Source organism: Pinus tabuliformis, chromosome 5_2 (genome assembly GCF_031772625.1).
Source record: "Pinus tabuliformis cultivar Carrire ecotype Pingquan chromosome 5_2, CPIR1, whole genome shotgun sequence".
In the NCBI taxonomy this organism is placed as follows: Eukaryota; Viridiplantae; Streptophyta; class Pinopsida; order Pinales; family Pinaceae; genus Pinus; species Pinus tabuliformis.
The window spans coordinates 415,455,077-415,470,832 of NC_142306.1; the positions used below are offsets into that span (position 1 = coordinate 415,455,077).

General features: G+C 31.7%; 2 protein-coding genes across 3 annotated transcripts; one reads left to right on the top strand and one right to left on the bottom strand.

Moving 5' to 3' along the window:
• Window positions 1–5,530: 5,530 nt before the first annotated feature.
• Window positions 5,531–7,195, top strand: LOC149159297 (flavonol synthase/flavanone 3-hydroxylase-like). The gene is made up of 3 exons (XM_089436450.1): window positions 5,531–6,056; window positions 6,135–6,465; window positions 6,544–7,195. Exons 1-3 carry the CDS (start codon window positions 5,551–5,553, stop codon window positions 6,817–6,819), a joined length of 1,113 nt encoding a protein of 370 aa, XP_089292576.1. The 5' UTR covers window positions 5,531–5,550; the 3' UTR covers window positions 6,820–7,195.
• Window positions 7,196–10,558: 3,363 nt separating this feature from the next.
• LOC149159298 (anthocyanin synthase-like) lies at window positions 10,559–13,160 on the bottom strand. Of its 2 annotated transcripts, XR_016261108.1 has the most exons (4): window positions 12,615–13,160; window positions 12,049–12,379; window positions 10,739–11,054; window positions 10,559–10,654 (listed from the first exon to the last, which is right to left on the bottom strand). XR_016261108.1 is itself a non-coding variant. In XM_089433463.1 (3 exons), the coding sequence occupies exons 1-3, from the start codon at window positions 13,100–13,102 to the stop codon at window positions 10,794–10,796; spliced, it is 1,080 nt and encodes a 359-aa protein (XP_089289589.1). In that variant the 5' UTR covers window positions 13,103–13,160; the 3' UTR covers window positions 10,559–10,793. The 2 variants fall into 2 exon arrangements, 1 of the variants encoding a protein (XP_089289589.1); XM_089433463.1 differs by having other exon boundaries at window positions 10,559–11,054.
• Between the last annotated feature and the right edge of the window lie 2,596 nt (window positions 13,161–15,756).

The window sequence follows — 15,756 nt, forward strand, 5'->3', positions numbered from 1 at the left end:
GATAACATATTCAAAAATACAATATAAACAATGAAAATTACCACTATAAATCTATCTTGATCACATATTTACCAAGCACGAGAAGGGATTAAATCTTTTGACGTTGAATGTTTTTTTTCAAGTTTGAAATTTGATCCCTCTCGTAGATATGTGGTTAAAATGGATTTACATTGTTTTTTTCAAGTTTGAAATTTGATCCCCTCTAGACTATTGGTAGATGTGTGGTTAAAATGGATCTACATTGTTGTTAGATCCATACTATGGATATTTGCTGGTATGAAATTCATTCTATGCTTAGTTAACATGTAATAGTTAAAATAAAAATATACTAATAACAAAAAGAATTTATAGTATTAGCCATAAATTAAATATTTCAATTTCAACTATTCATATACAAAATCCATATTAAACGTTTTTAACCAAAAATGATTTCATTAATAAGTTATTGGCCAAAATTTGTAAATTTTTCCTTTTCTAATATGGAGTTCACACGTAACATCTTATATATTCATAACAAAAATAATATGATATATATAGAGAGTCGTATTGATATATATTTTCTACCTCTAAACATGATTAAGACATACATTAATAATTTTGGGTTCAGAAGTTATTTACAACCCAAGATAAAGAAAATATTGTAACCTGACCTTAAGTTTAAAAATAATAAAATAATACTTCCACTTTTAAATTTACATCCATTTTATACAAAGATAAAATAGCTGGAAAAATAAATAAATAGAAAATAAAAAATTAATTCACTTCTTAATATTAAGGAAATATGTAATTCCTTTAACACTTAATATATATATATATCTATCTATATATGTAAAACTAATATAATTGATATTATATTGATGAGAACATATAATAGTTAAAATAATGTTCATATATATGTAAACCAATAAAATGTTATATATATATATATATATGAATATGGGCAGCCATACGTAAAATATTTAAATTTCTATCTTATTTTTATATTCGTTTTATAGAGATGAAATAATTGAAAATACATATTTATTTTTCTTAATATTAAAGAGAAATCTTTAATGCTTATTATGGAGTTGATATATGCCATGGAAAAATAATATAACTGATATTACATGATAATAATTCATTCTGTGCCATGTAATTGTTAAAATAAAATTAGACTATTAAAAAACAAAAAATTCTTATTTTTAATCATAAATAAAATATTTGGATTTCAATATCCTTATTAAAAAATTTTAACCAAAAAAATGTTTTATATATAAAAATTATATAAATTTAATATTGATTTGAAGAAAAAAGGATTTCTTATTTCATGAAAAACTTTAATATGGAGTTTTCTAAATATAATTGGAACATGTATTAACGTTATTAACATTTTAATATGTAAAATGTGAATCATAAACCACATATTTCAATTTCATATATATATATATATATATATATATGAAATTGAAATATGTGGTTTATGATTCACATTTTATATATAATTAACATTTTATTAGTTAAAAAAGTTTATTAAAATGTGAATCATAAATCACATATTTCAATTTCATATATATATATATATATATATATATATAATTAAAATTTTATTAGTTAAAAAAAGTTTAAAATGGATTTTGTAGATATAAAGAGAATTCTTATTCCATTAATTTATTTTTTTAGATTTATAATTCATCATTTTTTCATATTATCTATATATATATAAATCAAGGTAGATAATTCTAGAGATATATGTTTCATACTCCCAAGTATGAAATGAGCATGTATTAACATTTTAATGTATAGTTTTATATTTATGACAAAAGTAATTTTATATCTAATACATTTTAATGTGTAGTTTTATATTTATAACAAAAGTAATTTTATATAGAGATAGAGTCTGATGGATATATTTGTTCTACTTCCAAATAAGTTTTGGTACTAACATTTTAATGTGTAGAATGTGAATCATAAATGAGATATATGTATGTATGCATAATTTTATTAGTGTGTTACTCTAAATTAATATAGATTTATCTTACTTTCAAATATAGAGGAATTAAATATTTTAACATGACCTTCGATAGATCCAGAATTAAGATGAATCTATATTGTATAATTCATTCTATATTCAATTAACATGTAATATTTAAAACAAAAATACTAAATTTATATGATATTGGAAATTTTTATTTTTTATTTTTTAATCAAATATGTTAAACTAAACCTAAAAATAATTAATTAAAAATTATCCATATGTACATTCTAAAAAGATAAAGTAATGTTATTTTTATGGGCATTATTAAAAAAATAAAAATAAAAACATAATCGTAAAAGCACAATCAAATAAAAATATCTCCATTATTAGAGGGTAAATTTAATACGAATTATTATTCATCGATTTTTTATATATCCCTTCTCCATTTCTAATATATAAAATAATTAAATTAAATTATTGAAATATGGAAATAAATAAATAAAATTAATAAAGGTATTTTATTAATTAACTTTATATTTTTTACCTTATTTAAAAAGTATTTATAAAATTATAAGTATTTATAATTTTTATAAAAATATAATTTTTTAAAATATATATATATATAGGGTTAACGTTAATATAAAGAATTTATAATTAAAAAAACATTTGAGTTAAAAGTTTTTAATTTATTCCTCAATGGTGTGGTGAACTGGGTAGTGTTGGAATTCGTGGGAAAGCTATAGCACTAGTCCAATCAACTATTAAAATAGGAGATGTGGCGTTAAGGCACCATACACACTCGTGTGGAGAGGATATTCCGGGAGATAGCTAATGGGTTACTTAATCTGGAGTTTCTATAACGATGTTGGTTATTTGTATTCTGGCCTAGGAGATAGAGTGGTGGGGAAGGACCACTTATGTCTTTGCAAGTTCGTAATCTATATAAGCTAAATTGGGGATGGAAATATGATGGGGAAGTTTAGAGATTTTGAGGGGAAGATTAGCGAGTTGATGAAGTTAGTAAGGAGACTCATGAGAAGTAAATTTGGTAGTCTAGTATAAGAGGTTCCAACTAGAGCATTTCTCGAAGATTTGAGAAGATAAAAATGGAGTTGGGTCTTTGCATGGTGGATTGTTGATTAAAACTGGGTTGTAGACCTATGCCTAGGTTCTCAGTGAGGGGGTATCCTAGCCTTGTGCTATGTATTTTGCTATGAATTGGTATCATAGGTGTCATGATAGAGGTTTGGTTCATGTTGGGAGTTTTTGGTGGTGTTATGAAGGGTCAGGACGGAAACATTTGATCTCAACCCCCACCTTTTCCGACCATTCTTGGTCTTTGGTTTTTTTGTGGGGTGAATCCCAACATCTGCAAGTAGATTTTTTGGATTTCGATTGCATGGTTGCATCAGTTAGGGTGGTTACACAAGGGGTTTTTGTGCATTTTAGTATGTTGGTCAGTCACCTAGGAGGTCATATGGTGGTAAGTTTTTGTTTAAGGCGAAGGGCATGGCACATGTGTAGCAACTTTTTATTTTTCCTTTGGGTTGTGTTCAATTGGTAGCTAACGTGTTTACTGGCCATATGAGAGGTTTAAATGAAGGTTATGAGGTGATCCAATATTGTGGGTTTGTAGTTGACTAGTTGGGTCATGGCTCAAGCAATTTTCTAGTTATGTTGTGTTGCAAGGTCATGAGACTTAACTTGGTTTACATGCCTCTTTGGGTCCTAGTTAGGCAAACCATGCATCGCCAGTGTGTAAGGGCGAAGAGGGGTATAGGTCTAAGGGGACGACACAATGATCATATTATAGGGGACCGAGGCCTGAGTGAAGCAGTGGACCCCAACCCCACACAATCACTTGGAACTATGGAATCACCCCTTCCACCTCCCATCCCTTGGACATTTTTGATAACTAGGTCAGACGTGATACTCCTCTTGAAGGAGCTTAGCAGGGAATGTCATGATGACAGGAATGTAGTCATCATATTTCTAAATGACCCTCAACATAATCAATGGAAAATGCATGACCGTTTAGCCACCTTGTAGAGGGGTCAAAGGAGAATTTATGAGAAGTTGGAATGCTTGGAAGGGAGGCTTTCACACATGGAAAAGAATATACATTGTAATTATTGTCTTCCTTCATCACTTGGCGCCAGATTAGAGAACCCAACTTCGGTCAAACCTGCTGATCTTTGATGGTTGTGGGTTATATTATGGTGTTAAGTATTTTATGGTTTCATGGGTCATGTCAACTCTAGTTAATAAGATTGTAATGACAATATGTTTTGATTGTTTTCTTCTGGCCAACAAATCTGATAAGAGTGAGGTTAAAAGAATTTTGAAAAACATAACATAAATCTCTTTTGATCTAATAGAAACCTTTTGACTAAGCTAAACCAAACTAAATGAAAAATGAAAGAATATTAAACTAAACTAATGATTTCCATTGTGTATGGACTAAAAATAAAGTAATAATCTATAGATAAAATAGAAAGATAAATTAATCATTAACTTACTATATAATGCTTAATATTTACCTTGTTAAATACTCATATTAAATTAAATATTTTTTATTCCATTTACATAATAAAACTACTTAATTGTTAAAGTGATTGCCCTATTTTATATATTAAATATATGTCATTATAATTATCATTTTCTAATTCCATATCTATCATTATAGATATTAATAGATACAAAATAAAATATAAATACTAAATTTTAAAATTACAAATTAAATTATTAGTTTACTGCATGTTTGGTATTTACTTTGTTAAACACTGACACTTCACCCCGAAAAAGTTTGCACCCAATTTGTTGGCAGAGCTCTTCTATAATATGAATGCTTATAGCTAAGTCTTTACCCTAATCCATAAATCAAATATATGTTCTTATAATCTGTCATTTTTTAATTTCGTTTTCTAATTCCATGTCAATTACTATGGATTTTAAATAGAGAAGGAATGACTTGTTATAGAGTTTTAACCAACACGAAATACTGGGATGGCCAATTATATTCCTAAACTTATTGCATACAACATATATACCTTGTCTAACAAGACCACGATGTGGAATTTTGGTGAAGAAATTTCAAGAAGTTCTGTTGTAAGAAATCAATTTTTTTAAAGTAAAATCTTCAATTTTGATAGTTATTAGCATAAATTTATTTTAAATATAGATTTAACATGAGTGGAGAGGAACCTAATGTTTAGATATTTTGTATAATTATTTATTTATTTTTAAATTATTTTAATTTTAATTTTTTTTAATATGAGCAAAATTTTAATTTTAATAATAGAGACAAAAACTTAAATATCATATTAATCTATAAAATAAACTTCTCTGCTCAACAATCTAGATTTTAAAAATATAACCATTTTTTCTTTTTTTTTAACTAACTGATTTTAAAACAAATTTATCACAAACAAATTTATCAAAATCATTTATTTTCTGAGCGAAATTGTGGCCTATTACATCCCAAAGTCATCGCAAACGAGAGGCTGGCCTGTTACGTATAAAGTCGTCGCAGGCGGTGGATGGGCCCCTCACGTTGGCCATAAGTACATTCATGCTGCTGCCCAATCATACGAGAGATGCTTGGAAGTAGCAAGGTAATGGCGGTGCTGGAGAAGCGGGCAATCAGCCGAGTACAGACATTGGCGGAGAGTGGAATCCAGACGGTTCCCCCGGAGTTCGTGCGGCAAGTGGACAAGGCACTCGTACAGGAGGGCCTGCAAGTTCCCATTATCGATTTGCAGGGTTTGAGCCTTCTGCCGCGACATCATGATCAGAATCACACAATCGCTGCCCAAATTTCAGAAGCTGCAGAGAAGTGGGGTTTCTTCCTCATTATAAATCATGGCGTGGCGGACTCTCTTATCGCTCGAGTACAAGCAACCAGCAAGGCTTTCTTCCAACTTCCGATTGAAGAAAAGGAAGCCTACGCTAGCGAACCAAAAAATCCCATCGGATATAGCACCAAACTTGGATACTCAGATGGAGAGGATAAATCGGACTGGCGAGACTTTTACTATAACGGTCTCTGGCCTCCTGCCACGAGAGAAATGACGAAGTGGCCCATACAAGTCTCTGATTTCACGTAATGGTTATGTACTTTCTGTGTCTGTGTATACTGTATTAATCCTGTGATGTCTGAAAACACATTTTGTGGTTGCAGAGAAGCTATGGATGAATACAGAAGAGAGTTGTCGAAGCTATTCGAGTGGCTGATGGCCGTATTGTCGTGCGATCTTGGTTTAGAGACTGAAAATTCTCTGAACGAGAGCGTGGGAGAGGAGAGGAAGGAGTTCCATATAGTAATAAATTACTACCCACCGTGTCCTCAACCGGAACTGGTTGTGGGAGTGGCACCCCATTCTGATATGGTCGCGCTTACCATTCTCCTCCACGACCAAATCCCGGGGCTTCAAATTCGCAAAGATGGGGAGTGGCTTGATGTCCAATGCGTTCCTGGCGCTCTAGTTGTCAACGTCGGTGATCAGTTGGAGGTATGTAGAGATCATACTGGTAACATATTGGCATTTTATTTCTTGTTGGTTGATAACAGCTGGTATGTTGATGAACAGATATTGAGCAATGGGAAATACAAGAGCATTGAGCACAGGAGCGTGGTGCAGAAAGACCTCGCCAGAATGTCATGGGCCATGCTTTGCTGCCCTGCACCTGATATAGTGGTGTCGCCCAGGACAGAATTGACAGACGAAAAGCATCCTCCACTGTACCAGGGCGTTTCTTTTGGAGAGTATCGGATGAAATTTTTCAAAAAGGGATTAGATGGAAAGGGCCATGTTCATGGACTGAAGGTGCAGGCCGATTGTCACAGCAAGCAAGGAACCATTTAGTTAGCCTCCCCGCCCGTGTTCTACTCACGGTGCAGCTCGTATATCTGCTGGCTTCGGCTATATGTGTTGTATCTGCTTGCTTTCAGCGAATTTTACACAGCAAATATGTATAATATGATGCTTCTTCAGCGGGGATGCATTTCCCCTGAAAAAAAAGCATTTAGTTAACTAGAATGTGCCTAAGAATGTTTAGTTAACTAGAATGTGCCTAGAACATTCCTGTAGCGTGTCTTGTATTTAGGGTTTTTTAGGCTTTGGTTTTTGCACGGTGCCCTCTGTAATTCAGGTCAATGTTCCCACAATCTTTTATTCGTGATGTATCTTTTCTTTTAAGGAAGGTTCCTATGGGACAAGCATGGACTGAGGGGTTATGTTTTGTGATGGCTGTAACATTTATCTATATATGAATGTGGGTTATAGATAAAAAGTTCAACTCTGATGTTAAGTAAAATATAATAGAAAAAAAAAGTATTGCAGAATGAGATTTGCTCTGCAACTAGGGTTTGATTAGTTTTTCATTCTGTGGCTTCTGATTCTGAACCGAAGATGCCCCATGGGGGCCGGAGGCCCTTTGTTCAAGATAGTGGTAGCCAATCGGGTTTCCCAGGAACAACCCTGCAAAATCACCAATCCAACAACTTCACAACACGCTAGTGCTCCCATCACAATAGGTTCAAGCCAGAGTCAATCATCAATCACCCCTGCGGATCAAGCAGCCAAAACAGAGCAGAAGCCCAACCCTTGTCATCCACAGGTTCAGACATCCCTCTTACGGAAATTCCACCTAAAAAAATGGGTCCCACTATTGAACGAATGAAATAACAGGTGATCATCTGTAAATTTATATGTCTCTAGCCATCGGAGAAGCTCCTCATTAATGGGCTTTGCAAAAACTGGTTATCGAAGGAGAAGCAGAGCTAAAATTAGGTTCTAAAGCTTTTTTTACTATGATCTTTAATAACATTGAAGACCGGGAGCAAAGAGGTACCTATTTTATGAACTGAACAGGCCTCTTCATGAAACCCTGGGTTCAACTATTCAACTCCAAAAAGGAAGATTTCTCGTTTCTCCCTCTATAAATAAGATTTTACTCCTTTACCATAAACACATAAAAATCACACATACCTCTTTGAGCTTTACCTTACCTCTTCTTCAATGGTCCTTCAACAAGTGTCAACATTTTATCAGCAATGGTTTATATTTAGCACAAGTACTACGACCTTTTATTCTTGAGAGCATTCGTTGAACTTGCTAGCTTTGTTTAGGTTCCATTAGTTGTTATGTATTAAGTGCAGAGATGAGTTATGTCAAGCTCAAGACCTTGGTCCATTTGTTCCTTACGAAATTACTTTCAGATTTAGCGATGATCTTGACTTCTTTCTCACAATTCAAGGTAAACCGATCGGCCTTTAAACGAATCGGCTTCAATGTACAATTTATCGTCCTTTCATATATATATAATATTATGTCTACTTTCCCAATCCATCATAGGTTTTTTTTTTTACTTTGTCTCATCGAAAGATATTATTGTCCTTTCAGCAAGGCCACTTCAGGATGCCATTTCTAGAGATATTTATGGAACCACCATCAAGCATATGTAGCGATGCCAGACAACCACTCAGAATTGTGAATCTCATTGAAAATTCTAGTCTTCACAGAACAATGTGGGATTTAGAGATAGTAATGCAGGCCTTGAGCTTTCTTTCTTTCGTATGAGCTTTGCATCTTGCAACACATATTTTTGATGTTGCAGACCCTCCAATATAATATAGTGCGATCAGAGTTTGTTAAACAGACATAGCACTATGCCATCAATGTGAACAATTTCGTTTAAATGTCAATTGAATACCATACCAGAACATGACTTGACCAGAAAGCAAAGCACCAGTCTGCATGTCCAATTGTTGACCAAGCAATTTACGTGTTAAGATTGTCGTGCATGCTAATCTGGAACTTACCGTCTTACCACCACAACTGTTTCGGCCTGTGTTATATTATAACATAACCTCCATTAGAATCAAATTGTTGCTATGCTAGTCAGGTTCCAAGCCCTTTTACAAAAATGCTATGCCACTTGTGTATAATAAGCTTCTGTGGGTTATTACAATGTAATCTAGCCATTGTAAATTATGCCACAGAGATACGAATCAACAAGAAGTGGGCCATACATAGATCCGTACCACACAGTCGGGGTATGCGAGTCTCAATAATTCCCAAGCCACTAAGATGACGCATGCGAGCTTCTGAAAACGATCGACAGAAAAGCATTGAACCACACTGTGATATTGATCTTAACGAGCGAGCACAGTGTATAGAAGCTAGAGTCATATGTGAGCAACGAAGAACAGATCGTGGTAAGATGTTTGGGCTACTGTAGCCTTTGGTGCATAGAACAATCCTTTGTAAATTAATACCGTAGAACTATCACAGAGAACGAGAACTACAGAAATGTAGTGAGCTGCCACAGTCGTCACAGAACCACAGAGAAAGGCAAGTGAGCCATTGAAATAAGCGTTAGAATGTGATCTCCAAACCTTCTGCAAATAACTTAACTCTCATACCACATTGGAAATAGGGAGGCTTTTCATGTTAATAATTTTATTATTATTTTTTCTTTCTTCATTAAGCAATTACAACAAAACAAGAAGATTATAGAAGACAGTAGAGTATGAAGATCATAGAAGACAATAGAACATAAAATATAGGCTCTAAGTCCAGACAAAATCCATCTAAAGGGAAAATCCAGAAAATTCTCTTTTTATAGAATTAGATCAAATGAGATATCCAAGACCCATAACCATAGAAAACTTCCACCTCTAGATGCTAAATCATGCTTTCTTTCTTTCTAGCAGATCAATTAGCAAGAGATCAGCAACAATAGATGTATCAAAGCAGATATTCCACAAATCCTACTTCAAGAAAAACTTCTTTCTTTCAGATTTCCACTTCTTTGTCCTTTCTATGATATTTTAGACCACAAATCATCAAGTGAGTGTGTCCAAATAAGCTCCATCTTCTTTTTATTTATATAGTTTTGAGGGGTGGGAATAAACATGTCCATTAGCTAGGACTTGCCACTAATTGAGATTTTGTCCCAAAACTACATATTTAAAAAAAAAAAAAAAAAACAACAACAACACAACATTATTCTTTACAATAGGTCCAAATAGGACTTTGATTTTTTTGACTTCAAAATCCTAAGAGCATGAAAAACATGATTATCTAGAAAAATAATATATATATATATATATATAATATTAAATACATATTGTACAAATTATTACATTCTCCTAACAGAAAGATGGTAGAACATTGTCATAATCAGTGAGAAAATGGGTCAGGGATGTTTATTAGCCACTTGTAATTTCTATTAATATGTTATTTAAATTTATGCAAAATGATGATTTCATTGTCTTAGTCTATCTCTTATATGTTTTGAAGTGGGTTTTGGTTTAATTTGCTCATAATCTAGTCGTGATTTGTTGAAATTACCAATTTAAATTATGAACTCTCTTTATTTTGAGTGATTTAGGGGTTTTACAAGTGTTAAACTTTTATATATATATATATATATATATATATATAAACTAATTTTAACTAATAAAAATTAATGTTCCACTAAAAATATTTTAGTCAAATTCTAATGAAAAACTCCAAAATATATAATATTTAAACAACACATATAATAAAAATATCTAAAAGTTATATCCAGCACAATGCATAGTGAATTATTACCGAATTACAAAGATGTGTGCAAAATTGTATGCAACACAGTGCATACTGAATTATTACTGATTGATGTGTATGCATAAGTCTTCATGAAGAGAGGGACAACCTGAGATTTATACATAATAAGTTATATTGCAATATTGCTTTATGTGAGAATCAGAAGAAGAGAGGGACAACTAGAGATTTATACCTAATAAGTTATATTATTGCAATAACTAATTATTGTAATATTGCTCATGTGGCAATCAAGAAGACAATGGATTTTGTTGTTTGGCTCCATGAACATGGCCCTTGCCATCCAGTCCCTTTTTGAAAAATTTCATGAGATATTCCCCATAAGAAATCTGCTGGTACAATGGAGGATGACGGTCATCTATCAATTCTCTCCGGGGTGAAATCAGCGCATCACATGGCGGGGTGCAAAACACAGCCCATGACATCCTTGAGCGGTCTTTGTGCACCACGCTCCTGTGCTCAACGCTGCGGTATTTCCCATTGCTCAATATCTGTTCAACATAAGGGTTAGCAAAGTATCGGTTCAATATTTTGAGATCGAACACAGAAATGAAATCAAAAAATTGACCTTATTCATATACATCTGATTTTGAAATACTCTTTAACTTCGCAATTTAATTAAATTCAAATTTCACTACAATTAAAATAAGCTGAAATAAGTCAATGGTATGATGGCAATTTCACATCGGGATAAATCTTAAAATATATCAAAATCCCAAAAACAAATCAATTTTTTTATAAAATTTAAATTTAATTGATATTTAATGATAATGACACAATAACATAATGGTTCACTGACAACAATATAATCCAGTGGTCAGGAAGTAAATTGCATTGATTCAATTGGGTGAAATTAAAGCAGTTGTTTATGAAGGAATTTCAAAAAAATTTATAGGGAAAGTGTTTGAATCATATTTTTAATGGCCGAAATAAATTCAACATCATAAAAAAAATTTTAAAGCACTTAAAATTTTGAAATTTAATGACTATAACTTGGATTTACAAAAATCCTTGCCAAATTTTCTCAAAATATAACCAGGATTTTCATAACTTTCAAGACAAAAAAATAATCTCATTAAACCCAAAAAAAAAAAAAAAAAACAAAAAAAACAAAAAAACAACTAATATACACTGAAAATAAATATGCTAATACTAAATCAAAAAAATCTGTAACTCACCCTTCCTCAATTAAAACTTTAACCTACCTAACACATTTAAATTTAGGCCGTATAAACTCCCTGAATTAAAACTTTAACATAACTAACACTTCTTAAATTTACACTATAAATTCCCTGAAACTACATGTCAAGTGAATATGAATGGGAGTAATTATCTGAATTAAAACTTTAACCTAACTAACACTTCTTAAATTTACACTATAAATTCCCTGAAACTACATGTCAACTGAATGTAAATGACATTAATTATCTGCAACTATTAACAAGTTATAAGCTTTACGTGGAATTGCTATGAATAATGACGTACCTCGACTTGATCGCCGATATTGACAACCAGAGCACCGGGAACGAATTGGACATCAATCCAGGCTCCATCTTTGCGAATTTGCAACCCTGGGATTTGGTCGTGAAGGAGAATTGTGATAGCGACAGGATCAGAATGGGGTGCCACTCCCACCACCAGATCCGGTTGAGGACACGGTGGATAGTAATTTATCCTTATTTGCAGTTCCTTCCTCTCCCCTCCCAAGCTCTCGTTTAGAGAGTTTTCAGTCTCTAAGCCCAGATCACGAGACAATACCTTCATCAAATATTCAAATAACTTGGACAACTCTGTGCTGTATTCATCCATAGTTTCCCTGCAACCACAAAGTTCATCAGACAGGTTAGGCTTTTTCTTCTTCAGGAAATGTGGGCGGAATCAGGGTACCTTTATAGAATCCATAATTTCAACCTGGGAATCCTAGTTACCCGTTTGAAAAATTTACTGACACAAATACCAATACAGTTTACCAGTGGTGGTGTAACCCCAAACCTCTTCAAAAGACAAATACAGTATCAGAAAACTCGGAATAAAAGAGCAGATATATATACGTGAAATCAGAGAGTTGTATAGGCCATTTGGACATGTCTCTCCTATCTAGCGGCCGCACAACATTATAGTAATAGTCTCCCCATTCCAACTTAACCTCTCCAGCTGCAGAATATCCGAGTTTGCTGCCATAGCCGATTGGGTTCTGTGCTTCGTTAGCGTACGCTTCCTTCTCTTCAGTGGGAAGCTGGAAGAAGGCCTTGCTTGCTGCTTGCACACGAGCTATAAGGGAGTCAGGGATTCCATGATTTATTATCTGGAAGAAGCCCCAGTTCTGTGCAACCCCTGCAATTTGTGCAGAAATAGTGTCATATTGATCCTTGCTGAACCCCAGTAAGTCTATAATGGGAACAAGGAAACGTGGATCATCGGCCTGCTCCACAACTAGTGCCTTCTCCACTTTTCTCACGTACTCCGGTGGAACAGTTTGGATTCCACTCTCTGCCAAGTTCTGCGCTCGGGAAATTGCCCAGCTCCCCATAGCGGCCATCGCCTTTCAGCCTAAGCCTAGAACAATGTAGTGACCTTTGCGAAGGGGCCATCGGTTCTTTGTATATTTTCCTTTCACTATATCCAACCAATTTTGGTTAGAATTCTTTGATTTATTTTATATAAAATTTATGAATTCAAGGCTGTTTTTGTATATTTTCTGGTAGGATTTTTTTTGGTTGTTTTATCTCAATTTCATTTTTTTAATTTGTGGGTATAATTAAATGTTGGGTAGAATTTTTTGATTTATTTTATATAAAATTTATGAATTCATCCAAAAGGCTGCTTTTGTATATTTTCTGGGTGAGATTTTTCTGGTTGCTTTTATCCCAAATTTCATTCTGTAGAATATTTTGATTTATTTTATATAAAATTTATGAATTTATCTAAAAGGCCACTTTTGTATATTTTCTGAGTGGGATTTTTTTGGTTTCCTTTATCCCAAATTTCATTTTTTTTTTGGTATAATTAAATTTTGGATAGAATTTTTTAATTTATTTTATATAAAATTTATGAATTCATCCAAAAGGGCACTTTTGTATATTTTTTGGGTGGGATTATTTTGGTTACCTTTATCCCAAGTTTTTTTGGGTAGAATTTTTTGATTTATTTTATTTAAAATTTATGAATTCACCAGGGATATTTATATTTTACACTGTTTTTTTTTGTATAATTAAGTTTTGAGTAGAATTTATTTATTTATTAAATATAAAATTTATGAATTTAACAGGTATATCTATATTTCTTTTCATTTACATGGTTTTCATAAGATTACATGTTGCCTTTTCTTTTCTTTTTGAATTATGGTTATATATATATATATATATATATAAATATAAAATAAATATGGCCTTGTATTATTGAATTTATATAATTTTAATATTTTAATGGTTTTTTTAATATTAAATTTATTTTAATTTTAGAAAAATAAATTAAATAATAAAAAATTAAAATCTCACTAAAAAGAATATTATTAAAATTTTATATAAAGAACCATTATTTTAGTAAATTAGCAAATAACATAAAAATCATTTTTTTTTCATTCTAGAATTCTAAATAAAAACTAATACATATATAACAAATTGATTGATTTAAATATCCCTAGATCTTAGACTTTCGTGATCTATAATGATAATATTAATCCATCTAATGTGGTTCATCCTTAGGACAAAAGTGAAAAAACAATCTATCCAAATGTTTAAGTAGTAGAGATGCATCTAAGTTAACCATTATAAATTAGCTATTAAGAATTGGCCTTTAGGATATTAATTGTTGAATTAATTAATTTTTAATTTTATTTTTTTAAACATATTAAAATAAAATAAAATATATAATTATAGAGTAAAGAATATATGTTTATATAAATGAGTATTAATAATAAATTTAATATTTTTTAGTATAACATTAACATTATTCGGTAATTATTATAATAAAAAAAACTGAGAATATTTAAAAACTAAAAAAATAAATAAAAATAAATGAAAACTAAATAATCAAATAAATAAAAAATAGACAAATTAATAAATAAATAAATTCATGTTATTTAAACATTTGGATACTGTAACATACCACGATAGCCTCACATGAAAATGAAGGGAGTTAGAATTTTTTTACATAAATTACCCACTGGTAACTATCAAAATTACTAATCGAGATTCCTCATTAACCATTTGATAAAATCTTGATCATTGCATAAAATAACTTTCAGTAGAGGAATAATAAGTTGCATAACCATTAACAACCACTGATGTAGTAAATTAACATAAACTGTATGATGTAACATTGCACCCATTTTATGATTCCTTTAACCACATTAATTAATCACATACTTGACATTATCAACATCACATTATGCAAGGAATCAACATCACCAAACTGACATAATAGGCAATCACATCATTGAACACCGATATACCCTAGAAAACCCGTAGGGTGAAAATCAGCAAACATTTAATTTAATTATTAAACGTTCGTGAGGGTGTTCATCCCTCACTCAATGGCTTATAAGGGAGTCCATCCCTTAACCATTTTCACAAAATATTACAATGGAATATCATTTAAAATACAACATACCCAGCTAAAAGCTATTACAATGATCATGAAAACCATTTACCCACAAATGACCACTCTTTATATGCTTTTGGCATGATTGTCCCATCAATGGACCATCCTAGAGCTCGTACTCATCAGCATAGACCATTAGTTCTTATTTATCACAATGTTGAACATAACTTGTCTTTTGCACAAATCACCATCATTTCCTGTCATTGATGTCGGAAACAATCTTTGGTAACATGATTAGATAAAATATTAATCAATCAATAATCATTCTTTGAAAGCGATCTTTTAACATCTATTCATGTGCATACATGAGGTGTAAATATAATATTACAACATGCTTATTCTTACAACATTATGCATGTATAAACAAATAATTATCAAGCATGTCAAAATAATTACCCCATTACTATGATGATTCTCGCACCAACACACATTCATATCCAAAGGAAACCACTGTAACCATCCATTTCAGTTAAAAGATACTAAAAACTTATCTTTGTTTTTCATGCATGTAATTAGATAAAAACTTATTCAAAGAGAGCTAACCCCTTAGCTTCTTTTTTGTGCATGTAACTAAGTAATCTTTCCAATACA

What these genes read in the sequence shown, in the direction of transcription:
- LOC149159297 (XM_089436450.1), top strand. Translation starts at nt 5,551, where the DNA reads ATGCTTGGAAGTAGCAAGGTAATGGCGGTGCTGGAGAAGCGGGCAATC. An exon ending in ATACAAGTCTCTGATTTCAC is followed by an intron (nt 6,057 to 6,134) that starts GTAATGGTTATG and finishes TTGTGGTTGCAG; the next exon opens with AGAAGCTATGGATGAATACA. An exon ending in ACGTCGGTGATCAGTTGGAG is followed by an intron (nt 6,466 to 6,543) that starts GTATGTAGAGAT and finishes GTTGATGAACAG; the next exon opens with ATATTGAGCAATGGGAAATA.
- LOC149159298 (XM_089433463.1), bottom strand. Translation starts at nt 13,102, where the DNA reads ATGGCCGCTATGGGGAGCTGGGCAATTTCCCGAGCGCAGAACTTGGCA. An exon ending in ATACAACTCTCTGATTTCAC is followed by an intron (nt 12,380 to 12,614) that starts GTATATATATCT and finishes TTGTGGTTGCAG; the next exon opens with GGAAACTATGGATGAATACA. An exon ending in ATATCGGCGATCAAGTCGAG is followed by an intron (nt 11,055 to 12,048) that starts GTACGTCATTAT and finishes TATGTTGAACAG; the next exon opens with ATATTGAGCAATGGGAAATA.